At 44.8% G+C, this 20210-nt stretch overlaps 1 protein-coding gene across 5 annotated transcripts in view; it reads left to right on the forward strand.

Annotated features, from left to right (window-relative positions):
* The window catches only part of ppp4r4 (protein phosphatase 4, regulatory subunit 4), a 30674-nt gene extending 10464 nt beyond the window's left edge, over positions 1-20210 (forward strand). For 2 of the 5 annotated variants that reach the window (XM_005753325.1, XM_005753324.2), the window contains exons 2-25: positions 4495-4568; positions 9848-9950; positions 10024-10211; positions 10654-10727; positions 11117-11223; positions 11312-11419; positions 11603-11724; positions 11822-11944; positions 12541-12683; positions 12773-12892; positions 13036-13113; positions 13255-13338; positions 13401-13574; positions 13693-13798; positions 13906-14053; positions 14134-14278; positions 14386-14424; positions 14514-14585; positions 14661-14724; positions 14798-14875; positions 14940-15030; positions 18812-18873; positions 18956-19346; positions 19955-20210. In XM_005753325.1, the coding sequence (XP_005753382.1) occupies positions 4538-4568; positions 9848-9950; positions 10024-10211; positions 10654-10727; positions 11117-11223; positions 11312-11419; positions 11603-11724; positions 11822-11944; positions 12541-12683; positions 12773-12892; positions 13036-13113; positions 13255-13338; positions 13401-13574; positions 13693-13798; positions 13906-14053; positions 14134-14278; positions 14386-14424; positions 14514-14585; positions 14661-14724; positions 14798-14875; positions 14940-15030; positions 18812-18873; positions 18956-19346; positions 19955-20000 (2697 nt within the window). In that variant the 5' untranslated portion in view covers positions 4495-4537 and the 3' untranslated portion in view covers positions 20001-20210. The remainder of the gene's footprint in view (positions 1-4494; positions 4569-9847; positions 9951-10023; positions 10212-10653; positions 10728-11116; positions 11224-11311; positions 11420-11602; positions 11725-11821; positions 11945-12540; positions 12684-12772; positions 12893-13035; positions 13114-13254; positions 13339-13400; positions 13575-13692; positions 13799-13905; positions 14054-14133; positions 14279-14385; positions 14425-14513; positions 14586-14660; positions 14725-14797; positions 14876-14939; positions 15031-18811; positions 18874-18955; positions 19347-19954) is intronic. The other 3 variants (XM_005753321.1, XM_005753322.1, XM_005753323.1) reach the window with 3 other exon arrangements.

The following is a 20210-nucleotide window of genomic DNA, read 5'->3' on the forward strand; positions in this document are numbered from 1 at the left end:
CTGGAGAGAACTTACAGCAGCTTTTGGAAATTGTCACACAAGAAATGATTAAACTGAAAACATGGTTTGATAGAAATAAGTTATCATTAAATTTGGAAAAAACGACATTTATGTTATTCGGAAATTATAAAAAAGATGCCGAAGCAAAGTTATTAGTAAATAATGTCAAATTTCTGGGTGTGATAATAGATAACAAAATCTGCTGGAAACCTCATATAAAGTATTTACAAGCTAAACTGTCAAGAAGTGTCTCCATACTGAGTAAAGTTAAATATTGTTTGCCTTCCAAATCACTCCGGGTACTTTACTGTTCACTTATATTGCCATATTTGGAATACTGTGCGGAAATTTGGGGAAACACATATAAAACTTCACTTCAACCAATATGTAAAATTAAAAAAAAAGCAATCAGGATGATTAGTAAAGCTGGATATAGAGACCATACTAACACCATGTTTTTGAAATTAAAAATATTGAAGTTTATGGATCTTATAAAATACAAAACGGCAAAAAATTATGTATAAAGCTAGATACAATATGTTACCAGGAAATATACAGAGGATGTTCTATGACAGAGAAGGAGACTATGAACTAAGCGGTAAGTTGAATCTGAAGATCCTTAAAGCACGGTCAAATGTTAAAACTTTTTGCGTAACTATTTATGGAGTAAAACTGTGGAATAGCTTTACTGCAGAATTACAGCAATGCTCAGGAATTGGCAAGTTCATAAAACAAACAAACAAAAAAGGCAGCGGCTGCATTACTGCAGCTGCAGCCCCAATCCGTCTGTTGATCTCCGGCTCCCTTCTCCCATCACTCGCGAACAAGACCCCGAGATACTTGAACTCCTCCACTTTGGGCAGCATATTCCAGCATATAAAATAAAATAATGTTTTGTGTTAACACTCGCTCTTTCAAATAGATTCAAGTAAAACACAGCAAAAAATAAATAAAATCAAAGATTCAGTGGCACTAAGTCCTGTTGCTCTTAAATGCATTTTCACCCATTTAGCAGGAGTGGGGCCGATGGAGGTTTGTCAGTGTCGTGTCAGTGGGAGGATTTAGAGATTTCTCAGTGAATTTCACACTCCCGTGGCGGCTTGCTAGGTGCTTGAGATTTGAAGTTAAATTTTTCGCTGTCGAAAGAAGTTTTCTTCCCACGCAGAGTGTATAGCGAACGCTAATGTTTTTGTCACTTTTTACGGACTAAAACTTAAAGTAATTTCAGTACATCCACCCTTTAAACGCTGCATGGTTGTACTCTCTCCCACACTCCATATTATCCATTGTTGATCAACACACGTCTGTTGCTGCCACGTGCACCGCACGTGCTTACATCATTGTCATGAAACACTCTCACAAACAAAATCACAACACTTTAGTAACACAGTAACGCAGCATGCTTACGGGAAGGTAACAGTTATATAATTACTTTTTTGCAATGCTAATCCCTTACATTTCTCGTTACTTGAAAAAGTAATTGGATTACAGTAACATGTTACTTGTAACGCATTACTGGCCATCTGGTCGAGAATGACCGAGCTAAAATCCTGACAGACTTCCAGATAGACAGACAAGTTGGTGATGGCTAACCAACCAGACATAGAAGTGGTGGACCCTCAAGCTGACAGGACGAGATGGGAACTTTAAAAAAAAAACAAAAAAACAAAATTCCCCTCTCACCCCTGCAGTCGGTCTATCCTCCAATCTCGGGTCCTCTACCAGAGGCCTGGGAGATTGAGGGTCCTGCGCAGTATCTTAGCTGTTACTAGCACTGCGCTCTTCTGGAAAGAGATCTCAAATGTTGTTCCTGGGATCTCTGGAGCCACTTGTCTAGCTTGGGAGTTACTACACCTAGTGCTCTGATTACCGCTTGGACCACTGTTACCTTCACCCTCCACATCTTCTTGAGCTCTTCACTGAACCCTTGGTACTTCTCCAGCTTCTCAAGTTTGGAAAGCTGGTATTCATGTGAAGAGTGATGTCACCCCACACTTCTTCCGTCCACGTTCTGTCCACTTTGCATATGTTGCCCTCAGTGAAGAGGAACAGAAGCTACCTCTAGAAGTCAAAGTTGTAAAAAACACTATGCAAACTGATAAATAGAACCTCAGCTCTTCACAAGTTTCAGCTTGGTCCAGAACTTGCACACCTCCTTGGGTATCAGGTACTGTATGGCCAAACTGCACTGGTGGAGCTCCCCTGATGGCAGACCAAAACCTAATGAAGAAGGGCCTGTGGTTACAGATCTGAAGAAGGTCTGATTGCAGTAAAATGGTTCGACAACAAATGTGTCAACCCTCTAAACAATGCCTGTGGGTTCATGCCTCTTTCATCTGTCAAAAGGTGGAGCAAAAACTCCAACGCAAAGATCACCATTGCATGCCCATCACTCATCCTTACATATAATTAGCATATGGGAGGAACTGAGTTTTCTGATATGCTATTACACCTGTATAAGACAAGTTATAAGTTATAAGTTACAAGTTAAGGAGATGGCATATTCTGCTGTTCGGATACATCGTTGACTTGAATTCCTGTTCTACACGAGTTCCTGTGCCCTACAGAACCAGAAACCAATGGCTCTCAAAAGGTTCCACCTGGCTGTGTCTGAACCAAGTCAACAAACCAGATTTGCACTGTTTTTGTTTTATTTTTATTTTTTGCAAAGCAAAAATGATTTTGCACAGTAGCATTCAATCAGAAATGGCCTGAATGTGAGTGTTTTGCACTTTTTCATAGTTGCAGATTTAAAAAATATATATTTTGTTTTTTGATATAATACTTTCCTTTGATGGAATGAAAACCAGCAATGTTTGCTGGCATGCTACTTGAAATAATCTGTATCCAATGCCCGGGATAGTTTTTGTTATTAATTTAATTATAATTTGGCACTTTATTTGATTTTTCTTCAACTGTAAATTCTACTGTACTTGTGTTTGCATGACAAATACGTAAACCATTAAGTGGCATCTCAACCATTTAGTAGAGGTCCAGATAATCTTCCACAGCACACCTAATCATTTCTCACGCCACACCTATGTGCCACAGCACAGTGGTTGGGAAACACTGATCTATACAGTTATACATAAACAAGATCCCGAGATACTTGAACTCATCCCTGACCCGGAGTGGGCACTCCATTGTTTTTTCCAGCTGACAATCATAGGGTCAGAGTTGGAGTTGCTGTTTCTCATTCTTTATGGCTTGCTCTAAGCACAGGTGGGGGTTTTTTGTGTTGTTTTGTTTTTTAGTTGTAGTTACCACAGGTATTAATACCCAGGTCCTTAAAAGGCTCTGGCTATGATCTTTGACAAAGGTCTGACAGAGGTCTGATTAGCTTTAGTCTGTGTGGCAAGCAATATCACAGACTTATCATTAACTTCTCACATCTTGTCATGTTATCATATGATGACAACAAACATTTTAATGCAAAATGTGTACTTTACAGAGAAATAATTTTGCTGTATTAGTACTTACTGTGCTAACATGCAGTTAACGTTATTTATTGTTACTACCCTGTGGGACCTTTGTAGTAATAGTTATTCTATGGCATGAATCATATTTTTTCAGAGAAAAAATATTTCGCCCTACTTTATGGGAGCTTGGGCCCCCTTGTTTAGTCAAATAAATCAGACCCCCACATCTCTGCAACAGAAATTTATTGTGCATACAAGCACCTCTCAAACAGCTTCTTCCACTGGGCCATTCAGACTGTTAACAAATACTACCCCCTCCTCCCTCACATATATATAGCCCTTAACTGACCTCTGAATTCCTAACTGTTGCTCAGACCTGATTCTGGGATCCTCTCGTACTCATAATCACTCTCACCGAGGCAGTGACCTTATGACCCTAATTCTCCAATCAAATTCTTTCCTCCCATAAACTGCTCTTGTGCTCGTTTCCTGCAAGTTTGCGCATGGTCATTTTAATGCATTATTTTTTTGCTTTTACATCCTATCACTCAATGTTCTCAAAAAATGATCCCAATCCATGTCCAAACACAACTGTTTCCAATGTGCTGCAACTGCATGAAAACAAAGTGATCATTATAATGATCACCTTGTTTGGTGTTTTCCCCACTCCAAAAATTCTGGTGTTTTTTGAGTGGGGAAATGCCTCAAAAACTAAAACAAGCAGTCCCAAGGAACAGAATTTAGAAGAATTTAGAAGTCAGTCAGTCTAAGCTCAACCTCAAGACAAACATTTTCCTGGAGTCACAGAAAGCTTAATTCACATTTGCATATCCACCACAGAGGTTGCCAGGAAAGACCACCAGAGACTGCAGACACAAAGATCTTACAAAGACTATGCTTCATAAGCTGAATGCAGTTTTAGAGATTTTTAATGTCATATTTACCTCTGATGGTCTCATATATGATTAGGGTCTGTGTTGGGTCAACTGTCATTAAAGCTCACCTAAGGACAGCACAATCATATCAAACAGGTAACTCTGATCAGCTGACTTTGTATTTTTGTTTTTCCCATCAGACTGCAGAAGAGATTGATCAGCTGACTGTGGATGAAGACCTAAATGACATTGAGAGAGCTGTCTACCTTCTCAGGTGAGTCTCAGCAAAGGTTTATGCGCAGGTCAACAGCACTTCAAACTGAAACCCCACCTAGTGCCCCAGGTTTGTCAGACAGCTCCAGGTGCAGATCTGTTCATTCCTGTGGGGAAATGAAGAAACTGGAGCAGAGTTCAAGCTGAGACTATAACCATAATCTTTTTTAACCTGCCACAGAGTTTCTTTTTCTCTAAGTTAAATAGGTTACAATGAGACTAAAATAAGTTCAGCTATGTTTACAGTAAAGAACAAATACAAAAGCTTTTGTAGTTATGTGGATTTCTGGATGCCTTGGGTGGAGCTGAAAGCATTGTCCTCCACCCGTCCTCCTTTGCTGTGACCCAGTAAACTGTGGAGCTAATTGAACAATGGAAGTAATCAGCAGTCCAATCCCAGAGGGTTTAAATTAGTTCACTGAACTCATTCATAAACAGGACTTGAGCCTACAGGACTCAGACTGGAGTCTGGAGCAGATCTGAACCCATAAACCTGCCCTGTTCAGGTCGTCTTCGTTTGTTTGCTTGTTATTTTTTAAATCAACAATATTTTTTATTATTCTCAAATAAATATTAAGTAAAGAAACAGAAGCAAAACAACAAAAATATATATTTTTAAAAACGAGACACAAACAAGCCTCATGAGATCACAAGTAATATGTTCGTAGTGCTTGCCAAGATAAATGGGGGGGTTACATCAGAAAGAGCAACTTTTTGGGGGTCAAAATCAAAACCTTCACTGCTCACTTTAAGTAATTCCCCCACCCCCCGTCCTGTTTGGTTCTTTTGCCATCAGAATTATTGTCTAAAGGCAAAGAAAGATGCCCGATGGATTTACTTTACCAAATGGACCATCCCGGCCTTGGTCTATTTGATTCACCTTTGCTTTTATTGTGTGGAGGTAAACACAGACGACACGAGAGCTCTCGATTAACACTGCTCATTTATTACTCATCACCACACAACTGAATACTTTCCCCTCCAAAACACAGCAACAACACTTCCTGAGAACTGGGTGTGAGTGGAGCCCTTCCAGTGGTCCACCCCCCCCCCCCACCCCCGAACACCCAGTAGGGTCATCCCCTAGTCCAGAACCCTTGCTTTAATTAAACGTCCAGAACGGCTGAGACAGCACATAGGGAGCGAAGCACGGGGGTGGGCTCTCGGGCAAGAATTCCCCAGGGACCCGGAGGGGCTGACCGAGGACAAGTTCAGCCGAGGAAGAACTGAGATCTTCTTTAACCGCGCAGCGCAACCCCAGTAAAACCCATGGAAGGTGGTCAACCCAGTTGCCATCTGTGAGAGAAGCGGCCTTAAGCGACCGGTGGAAACGTTCGCATATCCCGTTGGCCTGTGGGTGGTACGCAGTGGTTTGGTGGACCTTGACCCCCAGGCCGTCAGCCATGGCAGACCAACGAACTGGGGGCCCCTGTCTGAGGTGATGTCGGCGGGGGAACGAAACGCGAAACCCACGTTGACAAAAATGCCTTGGCCACTGCTGCTGCTGTAGTAGACGCCAGAGGCACTTGGTTGTGCAGTCCACTACAGTTAAAAGGTGCGTGAAACCTTGTGACTGCGGCAGAGGACCAACCAGATCCACATGCACATGATCAAAACGCCTCCCTGGAACGCGGAAGGATTCGAGGGGCGCCTATGGATGTGTGTGCCTATGGATCTTAGCACGTTGGCATGGGATGCACGCGGCTGCCCAGTCTTTCACCGATTTACGAAGGCCCGGCCAAACGAACCTAGCGCTGACCAGCTTGACCGAGGCCCGGACGCCTGGATGAGAGAGGGTGTGTACGGAGTCGAAAATGCAACGACGCCACGAAAGGGGAACTACAGGGCGTGGACGGCTGGTGGAAACATCACTAAACAGGCTAGGCCCACCGTTCCACACGGGTCTGTCCTCCAGTACAAGGCCCGTTTGCGCAGACCGAAGGGCAAGGACGTCCGGGTCGGCCTGTTGGTCAGCGGCCATAGCCTCAAAGTCTATGCCAACATAAACGGGAGAAACCAGCACGCGGGATAGACAGTCAGCCACGCAGTTGGACTTACTAGCCACGTGCTGAATGTCAGTTGTGAACTCGGAAATGGCTGCCAACTGGCGCTGCTGGCGCTCGCTCCACGGATCAGAGACCTTGGACATCGCGAATGTCAAGGGTTTATGATCAACGTACACGGTGAAGCTCCGACCCTTGAGAAAAAACGAAAATGCCGCATTGCGAGGTGCAGGGCCAGCAACTCCCTGTCAAAAACGCTATATTTGCGCTCACTGTTTCTAAGCGTGCGACTAAAAAAAGCGAGCAGTGGCCAGGCACCAGAGACCCGCTGTTCTAACACTGCGCCCACCGCCACGTCCGACACGTCGGAGGTCAACGCAATCTCCGCCGACGGAAACGGGTGGGCCAGCAGGGCGGCGTTTGCCAGCGCGGCCTTGGCCCCAGAAAATGCCTGGATGCGTTCAGTGAGCCAATCAATTGGGTCCTTACCTGTTTTACCTTACCTTTTTCAAGGCAGCATAGAGAGGCTGCAGCAGGTGCGCAGCTCTGCGGTTGTACAAATTGACCATCCCCAAGAACTCCTGCAGCGCTTTAACGGACGCGGGACGCGGAAAAGCCGAAACGGCCTGGACCTTGTCTGGCAACGGAACCACACCATCAGCGGAAATGCAGTGGCCCAAGAAATCCAGAACCGGCAAGCCAAACTGGCACTTGGAGAAGTTGACGATCAGGCCGTGTGCCGCCAAGCGCTGGAACCCCTGATGCAGATGGGACGCGTGCTGACTCTCAGAACAGCTGGCCACCAATATATTTTCAAGGTACACGAAGTCGAAAGGCAGCCCGCGCAAGACAGAGTCCATCAACCGCTGAAGTCAATTTTAGAAAAAATCGAGGCACCTCGATTTTTTCTAAAATTGACTTGGTGCGGGGGTATCACCGGGTTCCCGTGCGCACCGAAGACGTCCCCAAAACTGCCGTTATTACCCCTTTCGGCCTGTTTGAATTTTTGCGCATACCATTCGGCCTGAAAGGCGCCGCCCAGACTGTCTTGCGCGGGCCGCCTTTCGTCTTCGTGTACCTTGACGATACGAGGTGGCCGGAAAAATCCTGGATGTGGGGAATGGGGTAACGGTCGTTCTCTGTAACATTATTCAAACGGCGAAAATCCCCACACGGCCGCCACCGACCGTCTGACTTGGGCACCATGTGTAGCGGAGAAGCCCAGGCACTATTCGACAGCTGCACTATGCCGAGGCGCTCCATTGCGGCAAACTCTTCCCGAGCGACGGAGAGTTTCGCAGGGTCGAGGCAGCGCGCGCATTCGAACACCGGGGTACCGACCGTCGGAATATAATGTTCAACCCTGTGCTTCGTTGCCGTGTTCGAGAAATTAGGAACAGTCAGTGAAGGGAACTCCAAGAGCAAACGCTGAAAAACATTCCCTGAAGTCACAAAATTAGCCCAATTCAGGGGCTCGATGGTGCGAGTGAAACGGGGTATTGAAGAAAAAGACAGGGCATCAATTAAGCGTCTCTTAGTGACATCGACCAGCAGTCCGTGGGCACAAAGAAAATCGGCGCCCAAAATAGGTACAGAGCTAGTGGCAACAACAAAGGTCCATTGGAAATCCTGACCATGAAAACAAACAGTCACGAACCTTTCCCTGAACGTTGCGATGGGAGAGCCATTAGCTGCAATAAGCTGCAGTCCGCAGCCTGCTGCTAAACTGTCGCCTCCGGACGGGGGAAGGAGGCTCTTCTGGGAGCTGGAGTCCACTAGGAAACGTCTCCCAGAGCGCGAGTCTTCTATGAAGAGCAGTTTTTCTTTGTCGCTAGCGGTGGCGGCCGCTACAGCGCGCTGGCGGGGCCCGTGTCCCAGGGTCAGAAAAGCACAAGGCAGCAGAGAGCAGCGCGCTCCGGCGCCAAAACGCTGATGGTAGAAACAGAGGTCCCGTCCGTGGTGTTGCTGTGCCGCGATCTTTGCCGTCAGCGAAGGATCGGATACGTCGGGGCAGGTCAACGGGGAAGTGGAAGGCGCCGCCGGGGAGGCTGGAACTAGGTCGTGATCGTGGAAAGTGCAGGTAGCCAGGAGAATATGATCCGCGTCCTCAGCCAGTGAGCGATAATCCTTTGTGCCCAGAAGCGGAGAGTTGGCGAGGCCGGCTCTCACGGCCGCCGGCAGCTGTCGGAGGAAGATGTGGGCGAAGAGGAATCCCCCGTCGTCCGGTCCGAGAAAGGATAGCATGTGCTCCATCAGTTCAAGAGCCGTACCGCCACCCAGGCCTGATAGGCAGAGGAGCTTCTCGGCTCGCTCTGCGTTGGAGAGGGCATTGCGCCGAAGAAGCAACTCCTTAAGGGCGGCATACTTCCCTCGGGTGGGTGGGTCCCGGAATAGAGTCAACGCACGACGGGTGGCTAGTGGGTTGAGAGAGGCCACCACATGGTGATATCAGCCGAGATGCCACGAAGAGCAAACTGAGCCTCCACGTGCACGAACCACGACGGGGGATCGTGAAGCCAAAAGTCTGGCAGCTTGAGCGCCACAGCAAACGCAGCTGCAGCCGTAGGCAGAGGGCTGGCGGCTGCTGATGCATCCAGAGCGGAGTCGGTGCCACCATCGGACTGCACCATGTTCGAGTCAGGGGTTACCATTATGGAGGTAAACACAGATGACACGAGAGCTCTTGATTAACACTGCTCGTTTATTACTCATCACCACACAACTGAATACTTTTCCCTCCAAAACACAGCAACAACACTTCCTGAGAACTGGGTGTGAGTGGAGCCCTCCAGTGGTCCACCACAATTGTTTATTTTATTCTATTTTCACTTGCTACACATGGGACAGGGGAAAGAAAAGGGAGAAAGAAAGAGAGGTAGGGAAAGAAAAACAGCAGGGAAGAGGAACGGTGATAAAGGGCAAAAAAACAAAAACCAACAAAACAAACAGACAAAAAATACATATATCAATCACCTGGATCACATGTTGAGAAAGAAAAAAGAGAAAACAAGCAAAAAAAAAGAGAGCAATATAATAAACAATATAATAAACAACATCAAATAAAGAGCAGTAGTTTGTTGTGTTTCAGCAGTAGTAACAGCAGTAGAAGATGAAACTGAACAGTGCAAAGCAGCTACCATAGACCAATCCACACCTTTCTGACCTGGAAACATTCTGACTACTCATTCTATCTCCCCTCTTTCCTCCCCTCTCTCTTCCCTCTGTCTCCCCTTCTATGTCAACTCTGCATCCCCGCTGTCTCCCCTCGGCTCTTCAGTGTTGGTCAGGAGGTGCAGAGGGTCAGTGTCATCAGTAACCTCTCGAGTCTCGTCCGACAGAATCCAGCTGAAACATTTCGTAGAGTGGTACCAAAAGTTCGGGTAAGTTACCTCTGTCACACTGTACTTCAAGGACATCAGAGTATGGCCACAAAATGACAGGTGCAATGTACAGGTGTGTCTTACAGGTAACCTGTCCTGTCTGTGTGACCCAGGAGGTTCTGAACGGAGCTGGAGCTGAAATCCAGCTGGCTGCAGCGGCGTCATTTTTAACCATCCTTCAAGATGACATCATACTGATCCACACCCACACTTATTCCATCCTAAAGATTGTCTTGTTGCACCTGAACCACAGAGACACAGGTAAAAACCTGAACTTCAGACGTGACAACAAGAAAAAAAGAAACCCTGGTTTGCTGGGCTCCTTTCATTGATAACAGTTTCAAATGTGTCCAGGTCCTTTCTCCCTGTAGAGATCTGTAGGTCCTGATGAGAAGGTGTGTGGTTGCAATTTTTGTGTAAGTGCTATAATTGTGGTGTTATTCTTTGATGGACCTTTCCAGTCTACGGTGTACGTATGACAGCTGGGATAAGCTCTAACCTCACACCCCAAAGACAATATTCAATAAAAGCAACTTTTGCTTGCTCCAGATTTTAAGAATATTTCATGGCTTATAAATAATGACATCATTTTTATACTGCCAACATACACAGCAACAAACATCTGTATAAAACATCTGTATATCTGACATTCTGACATCAAAATTGCCTTGTTTGTTACTGATTTTGCCATCTTCATTGACAGTGGTGAGCAACGCCTGGCTGGAAACTCTGCTATTAGCTATCAACGCTCTGCCCAAAGAAACCATCAAACAAGAGGTCAGTTAATGCTGGCTAATCAGTTAATCCAAAATGCTGCAGTAAGAGTACTTACAAGGACTAAAAAGAGAGAGCATATTTCTCCTATTTTGGCTTCCCTTCATTAGCTCCCTGTTAAATCCAGAAATTAAAATCCTGCTCCTCACATACAACGTCTTAAACAATCAGGCCCCATCTTATCTTAATGACTTTATAGTACCATATTACCCCATTATAGCACTTCGCTCTCGCACTGCAGGCTTACTTGTTGTTCATACAATATTTAAAAGTAGAATAGGAGGGAGACAGACACTATCTCTACTTTTAAGATTAGGCTTAATTGCAAAAGAATTGACTTGAACTGATTATTTACCAGATTTATATGGTCAATGAAATGCGTGTCTCCACAGGTGCTGAACCCCCTACTACATCAGTCTCAGCTGTCTCACGCTCCTCAGGCTCGGCTGGCTAGCTGTCGCATTTTAGGAAAAGTTGCCTGCAAATTTGATTCCTACATGTGAGCTGCAGCAAGTAGTACTCTGTAGTATTATAATACAAAGAGTTCTCTCATTTGGTCTAATACTAACTCTGTTTCTGTGCATCAGTGTAAAGAAGGAGCTGCTGCCTTTGGCTCGTTCTTTATGTCAGGACCCGGAATTTGAAGTCCGAGCCTGTATGTGCCGTCAGCTGGAGAGCATTGCGAGAGCCACTGGGTAATTGCAAGCAAATACTGAATAAACAATCATTGGGTAAAACGCAACACTGACCAATCAAAAGCCCTGCACCGACCAGATGAAATCTCACCACTAACCAACCACTAGCCAGACAGTAACCAAGCAACCAAAAATCAAACAAAACCCAACACCTACCAAACATATGTGCTGTTTTTCTTTCAGGGTGGATGACACCAGGACAGAGCTTCTTCCTGATCTAGTGGAACTTGCTGGAGATGAGGACAGCAGTGTCCGCCTTGCTGCCTTTGACACAATCATCAACCTAATGGAGATGATGGACAGCGGTAAGTCAGATTTCATGCGGTATGCATAGGTGGCCCAGTATTTTAGTCTATTCAGTGTGTATTTGTAAACAGCTAGTTTAAAAATTCTTCTTCTCAGATGACCAACTCCACGTTGTCATTCCTTTGGTGATGGCGGTGTGTGAGGCCTCGCTGCAGGAGGATGAAGCAATTATGGCATCTTTGTCATTCCGGTTTGGGAAGCTCTGCAATGAATTGGCAGGTAGGACCAGTAGAAACAAAAGTCATTTGTTTAAATTAATTTTTTTTTGGTGTCCACATATATGGACATCACATTTTGGGTTATTTAGACCAAAATACTCAATTTTGCTCTACAAGGGCCTGATATCCACTTACGAGGACATTATACTGCTACTGTTCTATGGAAATTTTAAATGAATATCCTCATATGTGGCTCTCATTTTTCTTAGAAACAAAAATTAGGTAAAAAAAAAATCTGGTAATTCTTTGTTTTTACATTCATCAAGTCCCAATCAACCTAAATATCAAAGAGAAATTAAAAACGCATGCGGTGGAAGAGTTTGGGTCTTAGGAGGTTAAGACATATCAGGTGAAAGGCTGCAAATAGCAGCAAGTCTGGGAGTTCAGTGAGCTCTACACTTCTAAAGTTACCCGGTGTGAAAGCCTTGCCCCTATAGAACACCAGCACTGCAGAATATCTGAACACTGCCTGCTGAGGGACAGGAACCTGGAAGGAGTGCTTGAAAAGAGCAGTCTGTTGTGATCCACAGAAGTGATCTGAAACACTCTGTTTTAGATCACTTCTGTGGATCATACTGTTTGATGATCGTGTTTCAGGCTCACTGTTAGATGAGCAGAAGAGTCATTTACTGCAGACATTTAAGGAGATGTGTACCACTGGACTGCAGACTGATGGAAACCAGACTGATAGCAACAACGAATCCACGCTTATCCGCTGCAACTGCTGCTACAACCTGCCGGTACACATGTGCACACAAACCCACAGACAAACACTCACAGTTCGTCAGCTCTTTAGGTGGTGGGGTCACTTCCTCTTCTCTCCATGCAGGCTATGGTGGTTTTTGCAGACACAGCTCATTTCCTATCGGAGCTGTACCCTTCTTTCTCTAGTCTTTGTAGTGACCCAGAGGTCTGTGTCCGGCGCAGCGCAGCAGCCAGTTTCCACCAGGTGAGATCCAGGCCTGATTCCAGATGGTCTATCCTCAGGGATTGGGCCTTTTGGCTGAGAAAGAAAGACATAAATGATCAAATAAAATTGCTAAATGATTGCCTCACTCTGATTGACTGCTTCCTTTCCCACCTTGCTGTCAGGTGGTCAAGTTGCTTGGTTCAAAAGTCCAGCTGGTCCATAAAGAACTTCTGTGTCTGCTTCAGGATGATGCACTGGAGGTGAGCGGCAATGCCCACTATCACTGTTTCATCAATCAGGATTTAGGGCCAAATGCCAATAACTTTCTGTGATGTCACAGTTTAGAAAATCATACATCAGGTTTTATTTGAATAAAGTGTTATGTTGGATTTTCTCTTGAGGTGCTGGATGCTCTGATGACTCATGTAGAAGAAACTTTGGAGACAGTTCTGTCACGAGGAGAGAACCAGACGTTGGACAATAAGGTGAGAAAATAAAAATTTTCATTTTCACTTTAGTTTATCTCTCATTGCTTCCTTTAATCAAGTTCCCAGATCTGATGGCAGGACTACTGTTAGCTGAACAGAAGATTGGACGTTCCTTACGTTGGCGGCTTCACGAGAAGCTGCTACAACGTTATAGCTGCCTGGCAAGACTGCTTCCTGGAGAGCTGCTACACCAGAGCTTCTCACCTCGCATCTTCATTATCCTCACCACCAATGTGAGCACTGCCACATGCCACACCACGTCACAGCATGCTACATACAATATCCCATAGTATCCTACATACAATATCCCATAGTATCCCTGTGACAATAACACTGCTGTTTTGGTTGCAGAAAGTGTTGCCGGTACAGAAGGCGGCAGCTCGCACATTCTGCACATTCCTGCGCTACAACCGCAAACAGGAGCAGCGTCAGGAGATGATGGGGCGACTCATACAAGGTCAGAACATTTCTGGTTCTTCTGGCACTTTTACTCTGACATTTGAACAGCAGAACATCAATAGGAATGCAGCTAACATGTAAATGCTGACAATCTGATAATCTCAGATCTGGCTCAGGGACGCAGCTACTGGCATCGTCTGAGGTTCCTAGATGTTTGTGAAACTGCCACAGAGATTTTCTCCAGAAAATACTTCAACAAACATTTCCTGATTCCAGCACTGGAGCTAGTCCATGACCCAGTTGCCAATGTCAGGTACATCATACTCATTTCGTCCAATGAGACATTGGCAAATCTGTCCGACATCCTACTAAACACACCTTTCTGGCTCTCAGGTACAAGCTGTGCCAGTTGCTGCCCAGGTTGCGTTCTTCGCTTCGTCTGCCAGCTGACAAACAGCTGCTACAGAAACTTGACTTCTGCGTCCAGAAGCTGCTTTGCAAAGAGAAAGACAAAGATGTGGTGGCCATGATTCGCAAGGTAACGCCTACCAGAGTCCAGACTATTCCAGATATTCAGGTCTGCAGACTTCAGATTCTGACTGTGTTGTTGATGAAGGTGATCAATGTTTCCATCGTCTTTTCCAGACAGTCTTGGAACTGGACAAACTAGACCTCTCAGAACCTGTAAGAAGTTGCTTTAACATGGAGCTGAAATGAGAATACAGGTTTACTACTGACCTCTAACCTCCTTCATGTCTTGTGTCTGTGGACAGTTTCATAAGAGGCAGGAGAGGGACTTGTTGGACCAGAAGAAGGAGAAGGAGGAGACGCTGTTGCTGGAGATGGTGAGTCTGAGACCTGCTACTAGACTACAGCCTGAGCTGCCTTGCTTTGTTATAAAAATGTCTTTGTGTTGTCAGGAACAGCTGGAGAGGCAGCAGAATGAAGGAAAACTGAACTCTGACAAACACCCGGAGAGAAAAAGTGAGCTGGGGGGGGCAGTCTCAGCAGAAATTTAGACCTGCAGTTCAGTCTGTAAACCATGTTTCTTTGACAGGAAGAGACAGCAAGACCAGTCTATCTGCCACCAAGTCCATGTCTGTGTCCTCATCTGCAGGCGCCTCATCCTCCTATGGTGAGACGATGATGATGATGTTAATGATGGTGATGACGGTGATGATGATCTCCTCTCTGTGCAGGTAAAGAGATGAGAAAGGCAAAGCTGTCACGGAGTCGGTCCCTCACCAGTCAGCCGACAACATCTAAACCTGTGACCTCAGACAGATCTCTGTAAGAACATCAACTTCCTCCACCCTCACCCTTAATTACATACATGTAAACCTTCTGCAGCACAGAAAAAATGTGTGTCTCTGTATTAACAAGGCTGAGACAAAGGTCATTCTGAGTCTAGCCTGAGGTTTGAATTCTGCTATACAAAGATCTCATCTGTGACCAACTGTGAATATTATATATAATATTGACAAAGTAAAGACCATTAATACAAAGTAAGACCACATGTAAAATAACATTTATTACAGTAAAAAAAGATCATGCTAATAATGCCTCGTTGGCTGCATGTCGCAAAATGAACTGGTTGCCATTCTTCTGAAGTTTCTTTACAATTGTCCACTTTTTTAGTTAAAGCTTTTACCCAGCACATTGCACGCTCCTGCTTCCTACTTGCTTACCGGTAGCTTATACCCACTCTCACACACGAGCAGTGCAATAATTGTTTAGGCAAGCTTGACCTTCAAAATAAAATCAGCATCATTTCAACTAAATGAAAAAAAAGTAACAGATTCCACTTGCAATTACAGCTATGACATTGACAAAAAATTATATAAACATTATCCTTATGGCAACAGATACACAATGGATGGCATTACCTTGGCCTCCAGTAACACTGTGAGGACCTTGGAGTTATTTTTAACCAGGATATGTCCTTCAATTTACATATTAAACAAATATTTAGGACTGCTTTCTTCCATTTGTGTAATATTTCTAAAATTTGAAATATTTACTTACTTCAAGGCTGGACTACTGTAATTCATTATTATCAGGATGTCCTAAAAATTCCATGAAAAGCCTTCAGTTAATCCAAATGCAAGAGTACTGATAGGGACTAGAAAGAGAGAGCATATTTCTCCTGTATTGGCTTCCCTTCACTGGCTTCCAGAATCAAGCTTAAAATCCTTACTTAACACATAAAAGTCTTGAATAATCATGCTCCATCTTATCTTAAAGACCCAATACCATCCATCCATCCATCTTCATCCGCTTTATCCGAGGCCGGGTCAGGGGGGAAGCCCAGGGGGCATCCTTGTCAGATGCCCGAACCACCTCAGCTGGCTCCTTTCGATGTGGCGCAGCAGCGGCTCTACTCTGAACCCCTCCCGGATGGCCGAACTTCTCATCCTATTTCTAAGGGAGGCCATCCACCCTTCGGAGGAAGCTCACTTCTGCCGCTTGTATTCGCGATCTTGTTCTTTCGGTTACAGCTCGTGGCCATAGGTGAGGGTAGGGACGTAGATCGACCGGTAAATTGAGAGCTTCGCATTTACACTCAGCTCCCTCTTCACCACGACGGGCGGGTGCAGTGTCCGCATCACTGCAGCCACAGCCCTAATCCCAATTCCTTCCACCGCCTGACAAATTTCCCAGTCGATGTCAGCAGCGCTCCGCCAGCACTATACACAGTGCAGGTAGAGCACCGCTTTCCCCTCCTGAGACGCCTGACGGTTTGCCAGAATCTCTTCAAGGCAGTCCGAAAGTCTTTTTCCATGGCCTCTCCGAACTCCTCCCACACCCGAGTTTTTGCTTCAGCCACTGCCCGTGCCGCATTCCGCTTGGCCTGTCGATACCTTCACCTCTGGTGTCCACCATTTGGTTCGGGGATCACCACCACAGCAGTCACCAACCACCTTGCGGCCGCAGCTCAATGCAGCAGCTTCGGCAATGGAGACGCTGAACATGGTCCATTCGGACTCAATGTCCCCCAGTCTCCCTTGGAATGCTGTTGAAGCTCTGCCGGAGGCGTGTGTTGAAGATCTCGCGGACCCGATACCTTCTTATCTAAATGATATTCAACAGGTACCTTATCAGGGGTAGCAGTAGGCACCATCTCAGTATCCTGTGTGTAATGTCAGGGTCCCTGCTTCATACAATCCTGATCAAACGTTTAAAACCACTTGAAAAATGGCAAAAACTCATATTATGTATGGCTGTAGCTTAACAAGGTTCCATGTAGAACTTCAACATGCAACAAGAAATGGGAGTGAGACAAAACAATTTTTTGAGCATTAAATTTATTGAGAACAATGCTTAAACTGAAATGGGCTGTTTTACAGCTGATCAAAAGTTTAGGACCACATGCCTTTAAAAGGCCAAAAATGTGGATTCATTGTCATTTTCTGTCAGGAGGTCACACTGTCATGACATTCTGATGGCAAAGGCAAAGAAACTTTCCCTTTTTGAACGTGGTCATGTTGTTGAACTGCATAAGCAGGGTCTCTTGCTGCTCGCCATCACTGCTGAGGTGGGATGCAGTAAGACGGTCATTTGGAATTTCTTAAATGATCCTGAGATTTATGGAGCAGAAGAGTCAAGTGGAAAATCCAAATAAATTTCACTAGCACTGAGCTGGAGGATCCAATTGGCTGTCCGTCAAGACACTGGAAGATCCTTGACCCAAATTAAGGCGTTACTGGTGCCGACTGCAGCCCCATAATCATCAGATGACATCTGAGACTAATGGGCTTCAAAAACAAAAAATGTCTTCAAAGGCCTCGTCTCCTTGAACGCTACAGAACTGACCATTTGGACTTTGCAAGAGAGCACCAAACATGGGACATTGAAAGGTGGAAGAAAGTTTTATTCTCTGATGAGAAAAAAATTAACCTTGATGGTCCTGATGGTGTCCAACATTACTGGCATGACAAGCAGATCCCACCTGCGATGTTTTCTACATGCCACAGTGGAGGGGGCGCCATAATGGTCTGGGGTGCTTTTTCCTTCAGTGGAACAATGGAGCTTCAGGAGGTGCAGGAGCGTCAAACGGCCATTGGCTATGTCCAGATGTTGCAGAGAGCATCCTTCATGACTGAGAACACTCGTCTGTGTACTAACAATCGGTATTTTTCAACAAGACAATGCTATAGTACACAATGTCCACAGGACAAGGTACTTCTTCCAGTAAAATAACATCTATCATGTGTGTTCCCCTGATCTAAATCCAATTGAGAACCTTTCAGGACGGATGGTAAGGGTACTTAACAAAAATGGAAAACAGTTCCAGACAGTAGATGCCCTTCATGTGGCCGTCTTCACCACTTGGAGAATGGTCCCAGACACCTCATGGAAACTCTTGCATCAAGCATGCCGCAACGAATACGAATATTTGAAATGAACAGCAATAACGGTGAAGCTACTCATTACTGAGTTCATGTTTGGAATTTGATTTCTGTTTTGGGGGGTTTACGGGGTTCTTTGCAGGTGTGGTCTTAAACTTTTGATCAGCTGTAACAGCCTGTTTCAGTTTAGGCGTTGTTTTCAATAAATTGCATGTTCAAAGAATGTTTTGTCTCACTCCCATTTCTTCTTGTTGCATGTTAAAGCTCTACTTAGAACCTTGTTAAGATCCAACAATGCAAAATGCGATTTTATGCCATTTTTAAGTGGTCTTAAACTTTTGATTTGAACTGTATTTTCATTAATTTGGACTGTAAAGACTTATAATTCTATGGCACTGATTAATCCACAGATGAACATGTATCTTGTTAGCGTGTTTGTGTGTGTTGGAAATTTTTTAGGTTGGTTTGTATAAAATTAGCTCTTTTAATTAGAAACTTTTTTTTAACTCTAAACAAGCTCTGAGAAAGACCTTACTCCACACTTTGCTAGCTAGCACACCCAGCTTCACATTTTCAAAACAGTAATGTTTATGTATCTTCTGTAAAGACACCAAAATCCAACCTGACTCTGATGCATCCATCGGTTTGAGAATGGGTGTGTGTTGGCGTCAGGTTCCAGAAGTCCATTATATTCTAGTTGATTTATCAATTGTGTGTTTCAGGAAGGTCAAAGAGCTGAGCAGTGGATCTGCATCTGGGAAGGCCTCCATGTTGACCAGTAAAGGTAGCTTACTGACACTCAGGCCTGATCGACTTCAAAGTCAGTCTCTATATGAGTGTCTTTACTGTTTTCATGTCTCTTACAGATGACTCTTTAAGGACAGCTCACTTCAGCATGGGAGCCCAGTCTGCCTCCTCCATGCCAGTCCTGATCCGTAGCAACACTACTAGTCTCCTGGACAGGGCCAGTACGCTGGACCAGAGAGACCACAGGACCAGTAATCTAGAGCAGAGAGACCACAGGCCTAATACACTTGACTACAGGACAGTTAACATGGATCACAGGAACAATATAGTGGATCACAGAACCAGTACATTGGACCAGAGAGACCACAGAACCAGTACCTTGGATCAGCGAGACCACAGGACCAGTACTCTAGAGCAGAGAGACCACAGGACCAGTACCTTGGATCAGCGCAGTAAAACAATGGATCGGGGGTGCGGCATGAAGGAAGGCCAGTCCAGGAAGCTATCCATGTAAGTTCTTTGTTCTAGCATAAACCTGGGTCCTGTTCCACAACATGGAATTAGAAAAAGTGAGTTCAGGTGCTTTGGGACCAAACAGTTTTGAGGATCATTGAGGATAACTTTCAGAGAGCTCTGTTATTTATTTCTTCCTCCATACAGTTAATGTAAGGACAGTTAATGTAAGGGCAAATTTCTACTGATGTTTAAATCTTTGCAAATATTAAACAATGGTTTAAACTTCGGTGACTGTCCAAAGTTTTCAGTAGTCAATCTATTAGAGGACAGAAACAGCCATCTGTGGACACCACAGAATTACCATGAGATAAGAACCACATTGTAAACTGTTTGATCCACAGTTTATTTTTTATCTACACTTTATTATCTTTTCCCATTACACTCCTGTTTAAAGTTTAAACATAAATCCTTCACCATGATCCAGAATTCAGCTCCTTAGGAGGCCCCACCTTTTATTTTCTAACCACCATGATGGCGGTTTTCTTTGCCCATACAGATGAACGCAAAGCAATAAAGTTATTGATTATTGATTGACCTTTGAGCTGATCTCAGGGCTACTGAGTAAGAAGTCTGATCTGGTTTCATTTTCTCATATTTTGCAGAAACAGGAAGTCGAACTCTTTCAGCGTCCAATCGGGACGAGACTGAAGATGATGACATCATCATACCTCCACTAGGCCATTAGCCAGTCAGCATTCAGAAAAGAGTTTCCATTCAGCTTCAGGACATTACCCAGAATACATCAGGACCTCATCAGAGACAGGGGAGTCTGATTCTACCTGTATCTATTGAGAACTGTGTAGACTGATGATCTCATCCTGCCACCTGATTGATTCAGTAAAAGAGTCCACCCACAAA

Source organism: Pundamilia nyererei, unplaced genomic scaffold (genome assembly GCF_000239375.1).
Source record: "Pundamilia nyererei isolate P.nyererei 1_Seehausen unplaced genomic scaffold, PunNye1.0 scaffold00421, whole genome shotgun sequence".
NCBI lineage: Eukaryota > Metazoa > Chordata > Actinopteri > Cichliformes > Cichlidae > Pundamilia > Pundamilia nyererei.